This window comes from Pteropus alecto, unplaced genomic scaffold (assembly GCF_000325575.1).
Source record: "Pteropus alecto unplaced genomic scaffold, ASM32557v1 scaffold5800, whole genome shotgun sequence".
NCBI lineage: Eukaryota > Metazoa > Chordata > Mammalia > Chiroptera > Pteropodidae > Pteropus > Pteropus alecto.
This window is the reverse complement of record NW_006429330.1, coordinates 41,949-51,400: the sequence shown is the minus strand read 5'-3', so window position 1 is coordinate 51,400 and position 9,452 is coordinate 41,949. Positions and strand designations below refer to the sequence as shown.

Genomic DNA, 9,452 nt, shown 5'->3' with positions numbered 1-9,452 from the left:
TTGTCATGGGGGCTGTTTATAGGGAAACTGGTAGGTGGCATCTGCCAGTCTAGACAGATGGTGTGTCTTGGGTTTGAGAGGAGTGTCTGAAATGGAATCGTTCGGAGAAGTGCCTTTGGATCATGGAGAAATGTCCACCTGTACCAGGGAGCTAGCATCCTGCAGTTTCCTCCCAGCACGTTTGAACACCGAGAACAAGGTGTTTCATCCCCATCGTCTGCACGGATTTCCTGAGAAATCAGGGTCCCTGTCCTTGAGGGCATGAGTCCCTGGGTGGCTGGTGCTTTGAGACTCAGGCATGGCCATAGTCCCGAGAATAGGCCCCATTGCACGGCGGGGTTAAGAGCTTGCCCTAAGCTCCAGCCTCCTTGGCAAGGAGCTGACCTTCTGCCTGATTCTCACTTGCCCTCCTATGTGGGAAATACCCCTGGCAGCTGTCCTGGGAGCACTGGGAGCAAGTAATTGGTTCCAGATCTCCCCCATCCTTGGTCCCCAAGCTGTGAGTGGGCACAGGAATCGGGCTGGGCTGGTGGCAGTATGTAGGGCGTGATGCCAAGGAATATCCACAAGGCAGAATCAGAGGCAAAGCCATGTTTGCCCTGCACCGAGACAGACGTTCTGTCCAAAAGTGCCCCACAGACCCTCGCCCAGTGTGGACGCATGAGAGTCACCGGCCCCGAGGCACTGTGCTGTGAACTGCTGGCGGGCCTGTGCCTGACGTTCTGCCTGCCTAGCAGCTTGAGCCACAGGACAACGTCGGGCCATCCAACCAGTTGGGGGTGGGGGGAAGGGACCAGACTGGAGAGGTAAGTGGGAACATTAGGCCCATGCCAGAAACTAGAGCAGGCTTCTGAGATCCACACCTCCATCATCCACATCTTCGTGGAAACCTCTCTACCCTCACACAGTCCTGTCGAAACACGTCTTCTTCTCCAGGGACATGGTCTTCAGCTCAGGACAGAAGGGGACCTGACGGCACTTTCAGAGGCCACGTGGTAGGCTCGGGTCGAGTGTCACCTTGCCGCGTGGCTTCCTGCGGTCTGTGAATCATGGGGCCTGAGGCGTCAGGCATTAGGTCACCACGGAAGACAGCCGGAACCCCCTTGATTGTGGGGGAGACGCCCAGACCGGTGCAGGGCCAGGGCGCTGACCACATGCAGCTCCGTTTGGCGGAGAGTTCCGCTGCTCCAAAGCCGAGCAAATCACGTGAACTCTCCACGCCTCGATTGCTTAACCTGCAACACGGGCACAGTAATAGTTCAAGTTCGGAGAGGTGGTGAGTGTATACGGGACGTGACCTGTGTGCTAAATGTATGCCCAAATTGAGTGCTGAGACAGCATGGCCAGTGCCGCTGCGTGTCTGAGACGTACCTTCCCCAGAGGGTGAAGATGCTGAAGCAGTGTACGCATTCCGATCCCGGTGTACGCTGACTGCTGTGGTTTATCTTTCCTGCTGCGAATGTGTTATAGAGGGTGTTTTATATCACACAGGAAGCTGTGTTTGGCACACCGAGGCATCTTGGAAGGATGGCAACAATGCCCACCACAGGCCAGAAACAATTTATCTGACCTGGAGGCGATGTAATACGAACAAGGGGGACTCCCCAGGCATGATGACAGCCACCCCGTGTCTGGAGGCTGGGGGCCGTCAGCATGGACCTTGGCTGTCTCATATACTGGAGCATCAGCATCTGTCGGGATGGTGGCTGAGCTGCCATCCCAGGGATGGCTGGAGGTACAGTCACCCCTGACCAGGGAGGTAGTTTTCAAGTTCTCGGTCATTCTGTGCCTCCTGGTTGTCCTCATCAGAGCCTAGAAAGTAATCCTGTTACTTGGTGGCAGCTGTAGGTACTGGGTGATTTCTCAGGGCTTTTATTTTGTTCTCCATTTGCCTGAATGCAAGTTTAATGCTCACTCCCCTCTTCATCCTCACAAGATGAGGACAGTCTCTCAAACAAGTGACTGCAGTGGAACTTCACTGAGGTTCAAAATATAAAGAGAAATGAAGTCAGGTCACGGCCTGTTGATCATGAGTATCGACAGCCCCCAGGTCCCTGTGAGATCCAATCCAGAAGTCCTGGACACCTCCCTGGAGGAAGACAGTCAGGGTCTAGTGGGAAGCGGCACACTGAACTTTTATATTCTCAAGACTCCCTAACATGACTCACATTTCACCCTTGGAAAATGAGGAAAAATGGCCAGTTAGGAAATGCACAGGTCCAATAATAGGGGACACGGGGTTTGCAGATGTGGGGAGAAGGAGAGTACAAGGCTTTATAAGGAAGTGTCAGCTAGGAGTCACTGGCTGTTGGCCTCCAGAGACTCACTAATCTTGGGAAGCCTGCCAGCCCTCCAGCCCATTTCTTCAAACTTCCACAGGCTTTGCAAAGTGCTTTGGGGCTAGCTTCTCCAGAACAAGCCAGGGGACATTGCTCTTTCACATGAAATGCCAAGCGCACACCTAAGATACCGTTCAGAGTAATGGACTCATGGGTATGCAAATACCCCCCTTCCTGACATTTGTGGTACAGTGTTTCAATAACATCATCTTTTCACTCCCACCCTCAGTTGTATTGACATACACACTGTGTATGTTTAAGGTATACAGCATAATGACTTGACTTTCAAGTATTGTGAAATGATTAGCACAGTATGTTTTGTGAACCTCCATCATCTCATAGATACAAAAAAAAAAACAAGAAAAACATTTCTTGATATTAGAACTCTTAGGATCTACTCAGTAAACAACTTTCAAATATACCATACAGATATGTTAATGCTAGTCATCATTTGGTCATTGTCATTTCTAATAAATCTCTCCCAATACAGTTAGCACAGTTCTGGGAATGTTGCCCGTCTCCACGCTTAGTCACTATCACCACCACCAGCACAAAGGGGATAACAGGCACCCAATTCCCAATAGGATGTCCTGGGGATTCCTCTAGACCTGATACCCACACCAGAGTCCAGCAACTCAGTCCTTGAAGAGATTTGTCCTGTTACCTTGCTTAGGACTCAGATGGGTCTGTCTTCAGTGAAAAAGGTGATAATGGAAATGGATGGCTGAAAGTCCTGGTACACTTTGCAGAATTCATAGAGGTAAAGCTGCCGGATGAAACTCTTCATGTGGTATGTTTCAAACACTTTTTTTGGGCCATCCTTCTCCAAATCTTTTGAAACAGTCTCATTGATACCTATGCAAGGCCCACCAGCTTCCCACCAAATTGATGCAAACTGATTGCTGTTGATGATTTTCTACAGCTTCTTCAGGAAGGGGAGAGAGAGGTGGTCGCTTTCTCCCACTCACAGGGTGTCACGGACTGCACGTGGCCTTTTGGACAAACGCTCTTCGATCACCACTTGGAAAGCAGTTTCTTTAGGAAGCAGCCTGAAGTTCAGGGCACCCAGCTGACACTGACTGGGCCAGGGGGAGTGACGGGGCCACTGGAAGAGCATAGCTTTCTGAGCCAATCTTGAGAACCCATGTTTCTGGAGGAAAAGGCACCATCCCGAATCTAGGCCCCTGGCCTGTCTGATGACTTTTCTCATTTGCAGACATACTAAATGCTGGCGTGTCCATCCCTCATGTAAACATGAGAGAGTGGTGTGGCCAGCAGAACTCATGACAATAGTGCAGCTCGGGACATTACAAAGGGGCGCAGGTTGCTGTGGGTAACATCATAAGACAGCTAGCAAGTGACCTTATAAAGGACCAAGCCACACACATAACCCATCTGCTTGTCAGCATTCTGGACCACACACAGATATTTCACTGGGAAAGAAGACACCAGTATGTGGGTTTAAAGTAACAGCCCAACAGGTGGTGCAAACCGTTAACTGACTCCTTGGTCTCGAGCTCCTGGAGCCAGAAGACCCACACTGATGTGTGAATTGACAAGGTCAGAGCCCATTCTCTGGGGCCATTGGGCTTGAGGGACCTGAGCCATATTGATGCTTTTAAGCATTGAGCAAAGTCCAAGACGGGTGTGCATGGCCATGGGCACAGCCACACTGACCTACCATTGTGATAGCCATGGCAGCCAGGTCCTACACAGAGATTCTCCTAATGTGCCCATGCCCTGGGTCACCAGAAGGTGAGTGACATTGCCGCTTAGGCCAATGAGTTAACTAAGTGTCCCACAGCTGCATCACAGACTGATAAAGGGGAGAAGGTGTCTTCCTTTCTGCCACAGCTTAGCCTGCACGTGTCTCACCCCACCCCAGCAGTTATACATCCTATGTCTTCCTGGGCAAGACATGAGAGGGCATTAGCCATTGGCCTTCACACATGGTTTTCTTCCCTTAGGTGATGTCAACAGGGCCCTCTATCCTGCTGTGTGTCCAGGGCTTGAGCTGGGCAATCTTTCTTTGAGGTGTGAGGTTGGAGATTAGTAAGAGGTGGCTGAGCAGAGCAGCCTCTAGAGTACATTCTCCTCACATGCAGGGCCACCTCCCCCAAAGCCCCCATCAATCCAAGCACAAAGCTCAATGATTTCCCAGAGATTTCCATGAAGCAGAAATACCCCTACACTTGAGTGGTTATCTGCCCAGTACCCAGGCACTCTGGTCCAGTGCATAGACGCAGGGCCCTACACGCAGACCACTGACACTGGCATCTCAGCTCTGTCATTTCCTAGTTGCGTGACTCTGGACGTCTACACTTCTCTGAGGCTCCATATCCTCATGGGAATAATATTAGTAGCTTCGTGGGGTCCTGAGGTTACAATGGGAGGTACAGCAGGTAACATGGGCCCTGAAACTGGAGTCATAGCTACTATGGTAACCAAAAAGTGTGTTTTGTCCAACAGCAAGTGTGAAATGCAGTGAGCGTCAGACATGATCCATCTGTGGCCTTTGGCTCCTGCAGGAAATCATCCATCACCAGCATGTTGTGGGCTTCCTCGTCATTGCTGCAAAGAATGGGCTGAAACACCATCTGAGTTAAGTGCCCATTAGACTGTACGGGCACCTAGGGTGAGCTGGACAGAATATTTCATTTCATCATAAGCAATTTTTAGCCTCTGCTGTGACCAGGTAATGCCTCGGGACTACTGAAAAGCCGATTTTGGCTTGAGACCATCTTGGAACCCGAGAACACTCTTGTAAGGCCCGTAAGCTGTGACAACTATAGCACTATGTTCCCCAACCAATGGTAGAATCTCCATGACACCCCTCTTTCTCTCTGCATACTGCTCATTCAGGCTGTGCCTGAAGACTCATTAGGAATGTTCACCCCACATGCCTTGGGCACCTATGGCAGCTAGTGGTTTCCTTTCCTAGGGCTGAGAACTGCAGTGTATTAGACCATATCTAAAGCAAGACCCACACAGTACACATGGAAAATGAGGAGCCAGTTTATTGAACAACTAAAGGGAGCAAAAACTGTGGATTGAGCTACATTTGTTACACAACAGGCAGGAAAGCCTACAGCATTCCAAATGTCTCCCTTCTCCCAGACAGAACAGGCTTGCTGGGGGCCAGGGCCAGGCTGCTGTCATGTACGTGTTGGACGTCAGCGGAGTCTGGTTCAGACAAGTTAGCAATTGCCTGCCTTAAAACCCTCCACTCTTCCTGGTAAGAATGTCAGCACTCCTTCCCCCCCACCTTTTTACAAATGGCCTACTTGTTTCCACGTAGAAGGCTGTTATCTTGTTGGATCTGCTTTCTTTCCCTTTGACTTATGGTTACACCAGCAGCTCTTGGAGCAACTGCATTCCTAGGTAAAAACATGGGCCCAGCCAGAACATGCTTGTTGGGAGCAGACAAAAACCCTCAGATCTTCACATATACATAATTCCATTGGCTGTTTCTAGTCTCAGCAACTTCCTCCATTGTTCCAGTTTCAGGTCATGCTTTATAGTTTTCTGGCATGTCAATAGTCCCAGAATGTTAGAAAAACACAGACCATTTCTTGCTTATTGTGGCTGTTCTGGCAGTAGCAGCTACTATGGATGTGGAGAAATTCATGGGGAAATAGCAATGTCCCATTAAGGGGTGGCACTGCAATGGGCAGGACAGGTATGCCACCGAGTTCTACTTCTGCAACAGAACACATATGTCTCCAGTACAAGCTTGTAAAAAAATACTTTAACAGAATATACTGTACAGAACTAGGATTTAACACGGTATATTACAATGCTAAAATATTTGTATAAATACTATACAGGCACGGAGTTACTCCATTAGAAAGAGCTCCCCAATGAGGCAATTAAAAACTGCTGTCAGCATGCCCAAAGAGGAAGTACTTCCACAGCAGGAACATGAACTGTGATAACGGAGTGGATATCCACGTGCTGCGAGAGGCGTAGTCACAGTCCCTACCGAGCACGCCACAACAGGAGAATCTGAGCTATGCGATGAGGCTGGCCCAATTTAAAATTACATTTTCAGGTAACACTTTTGATAGGAATTTTAGCACTTTGAAAACCAGCTCTGTAGACATTTCTCCTCTGAACTAATCAGCCATCCCTGATGGGTCTGAGCCTGCTCGCTTCTTTTCCCCCTCTTTACATACCACACGCTCCCTCCATTGCATCCACATCCGCTGACACACTCTACACCACACCATGTGTTCCTGTCACCTGCCACCTGTGTGTCCTGTTGTAGTGAGTCACTGGTAGGCATTGAGTGCAAACAAGGCATGAGATGGAAGTACCCGGAGACCCAGCTCCAGTTCCAGTTCTGGGGGAGTGAACAAAGAGGCAGAGGAAGGTACGGCAGCACGTGCGTCCCAGTGCACTTGCGTTCTGCCCCAGGAAGTGCTGTCTAATCTGGCATTTCGATGTTTAATTTGGGAGGTGGGAGGACATACTTCCCAGGGCTTTGGGTGATAACTACCCTGGTCTTCTTTCGAAACAGAGGAGCAATTTTAGGAGGTTCTGGGACAGGGGTTTCTTCGGTTTCTTCGTTGTCTTCATGATGGAGGTCATAGGAAATGTTTCCATATTCTCTCAAAAATGGGAAGAGTTCAAGCAGAAACTGACAGAAATCCTTGCGAATACCAAACCACCCTGAAAAAGAAGAATGTACTTTTTCAAACACTAGCCTCCACTGCATTTCATGTTACTTTTCCTTCCTGAATGGGAAGTTTTATCCTGATGCCTTAGAGTACCCACTCTAAGTACCCACTGAGGACAATAAGTCAGATCTGAGCTCCATGGTTCTCCAAGTAGCATTCCCAGAGCAGCCAGGATAGTGTTCCTGGGGCCTTGGTAGGGGTGTGATCTTGGCCCAGCCCAGACCTCCTGAATCAGAACTGGTAGGTGGGATACATAGTCTGCTTGCACAGGCCCTCCCAGGGATTCTGACAGGTGCTCCAGTCTGAGGACCGCTCTAGTGGGTCTCAAATACCTGTGGCATCTAGACTCTGTCAACATCCTCTAACCTTTCCCACCTGGGATGAACTCATGTATGACAAAGAATGTCACCCAAAGAAAGCACTTCCGTCATCCTCTGGAATCCGGGAGGATGGTGGGCATGTGTTGGTCCAGCTCAGGAGGTGGCCAGAGCTCATGGGGCCACCTCAGAGCTACTTCTCTTGAGGCCTGCTCTTCCTGTCTGTGTACCACGGGACCGTCAGCTCAGTGCTGGCTCTCCTGGGGGCACAACAACATCTCACTGGCTTCCAGAAGGTTATGCTCAGGAGCTACATGCAAAGGAGCTTAGCCTAGTGAGGAAGAGACCCTCCTCAAAGATACTTCAAACCTCGGTATCAGCATGTGCAGGTGAAGAGGAGGAGAGAGCAAGCAGGCACCACTGACAAGGCCTGGTGACGTCAGAAATGACACTGGGGAAAGCGAGAAGGAAACAGAACCTAGGAGGACACCTAGGGTTCACTGAGCAATGTGGATTTTTACTTAATGCTCAGGAGCCCCTGAGAAGGACGTATCTTGATCCTCATGTGGCAGTAGACGGGATGGGGCTCAGAGAGGCTACCTGCCATGCTCAGTCCTATCTCAGATCACAGAGTGTACTGCTAGGGAGGCTGTGATGCAGGGCGGGGAAAGCAAGGTTAACAGCACACCTTTCACTTGGAAGATTCCAGACTTTCGTCAGTGCTAGCTAGCTTTCTCATGCAAACTCCTTAATTGGGGCCCTCAGGCTCATCTTCTCATAGAGCAAGGCCACACACACACAGACACACATATAGGTCAAGGTTTCTGAAATGCTGGTACATACAGTGATTTCCTCCCTTTTGTCCAAATGTGGTTGCCATCAGAGTGACCAAGGAAAGCCAAAGGGGGACAAATATTGGGATACAGGAGAATGCATTGTGGCCATCCAGTTTGTGAACCAGCAGGATCTAAGGAAAGAGAAACAGTTGAGGTTCTTTGATGTGGCATCTGAAAATGGACGATATGTGAAGCCAGAGCACCCCTCCCTTATCAGGTTTCATAAGGCAGAAAGTCAGCTCCACAGGAGACCACAGAAACTCTCTACTCCGGGGGACACAAAATCCATCCACCTGGAAAGTTTCCAATGCCGGGACTGTTATGGAAAACTCCTCCTGGTGTTGGTTCTGAGAGGTCAAGAACTTAGATATGAAAATACAACATCTAACCTTCTCTTTCTAGAAGACAAATTGATACATACAGATACATGATAGCTAGAACGGCACATTTCTCATGGCCAGCCTCCTCCCTCCAAAAGAAATGATATACTAATTTTATTGTCTTTCTCTCTTGGCCTGGAGTTGGCTTGTGATTTCCAGGGAGAGCGAGCTGCCCTCAGGTACACAGGGTACTGTCATAGGGAAGGGTGGCCTACAGGGCCTCGGAAGTTCTGCTGTCGAAAGCTTACCTCAAAAGTAAGTAGAGGCACAACAATGGTCATCCAGCTCAGTGCCATTGTTATGTGTGTCCTTCGCTGTTCTGCAATCACATCCATGGAGCGCAGGAACAGGACAGACCACACAATGTAATAGAGGACCACCAGGCACAGAAAGGACATGAGAATCCACAGGGGGACACACACGACCTGAGGGAAGGAGAGAAGAGATGTCTTTCTGGTAGTCTAGTTTGCACCCCGACATCTAAGGCGGGCAGAGTCGGCTCTCTGCCATGAAGACACTGCTCCCCCATTGATCACTCTTGGGCTGAAGAGTCTTGCAACTGCTATTCCTGGGGTATGCTCTCACTCAGCTGGCACCGGCTCTGCCAGCACTACCCCCGTGCCCCTACCCCTCCAGGGAAACAGGCCAGAGCTGCCACCCATGCACACTCACCCCATTTCCCCATAACGTGCCCTCTTCACACGCCATATCCCCATCCTGCTGATGGTATGCTGGCCAAAGACTGGGGAACATGCTCCCCGGAAGCTTCCGCTGCCCAGGGAGCACAGACCCTCTGCCAACTAGCACACTGGGTTCCTACCACCTCTCTCAGGCAGGTTCTGTGTCTGTTGCTGTAATACCAGAAAGACCTCTTTTAATGCTTCCACAAGCTGCAGGCTAA

At 49.9% G+C, this 9,452-nt stretch overlaps 1 protein-coding gene across 1 annotated transcript in view; it reads right to left on the bottom strand.

Annotated features, from left to right (window-relative positions):
• Positions 1–5,336: 5,336 nt before the first annotated feature.
• Positions 5,337–9,452, bottom strand: part of TMEM185A (transmembrane protein 185A) — a 34,884-nt gene continuing 30,768 nt past the window's right edge. Inside the window, exons 5-7 of the mRNA XM_006903838.3 lie at positions 8,800–8,976; positions 8,179–8,302; positions 5,337–7,010 (exon numbers count right to left, since the gene is read on the bottom strand). Coding sequence (XP_006903900.1) covers positions 6,766–7,010; positions 8,179–8,302; positions 8,800–8,976 — 546 coding nt within the window. The 3' untranslated portion in view covers positions 5,337–6,765. The remainder of the gene's footprint in view (positions 7,011–8,178; positions 8,303–8,799; positions 8,977–9,452) is intronic.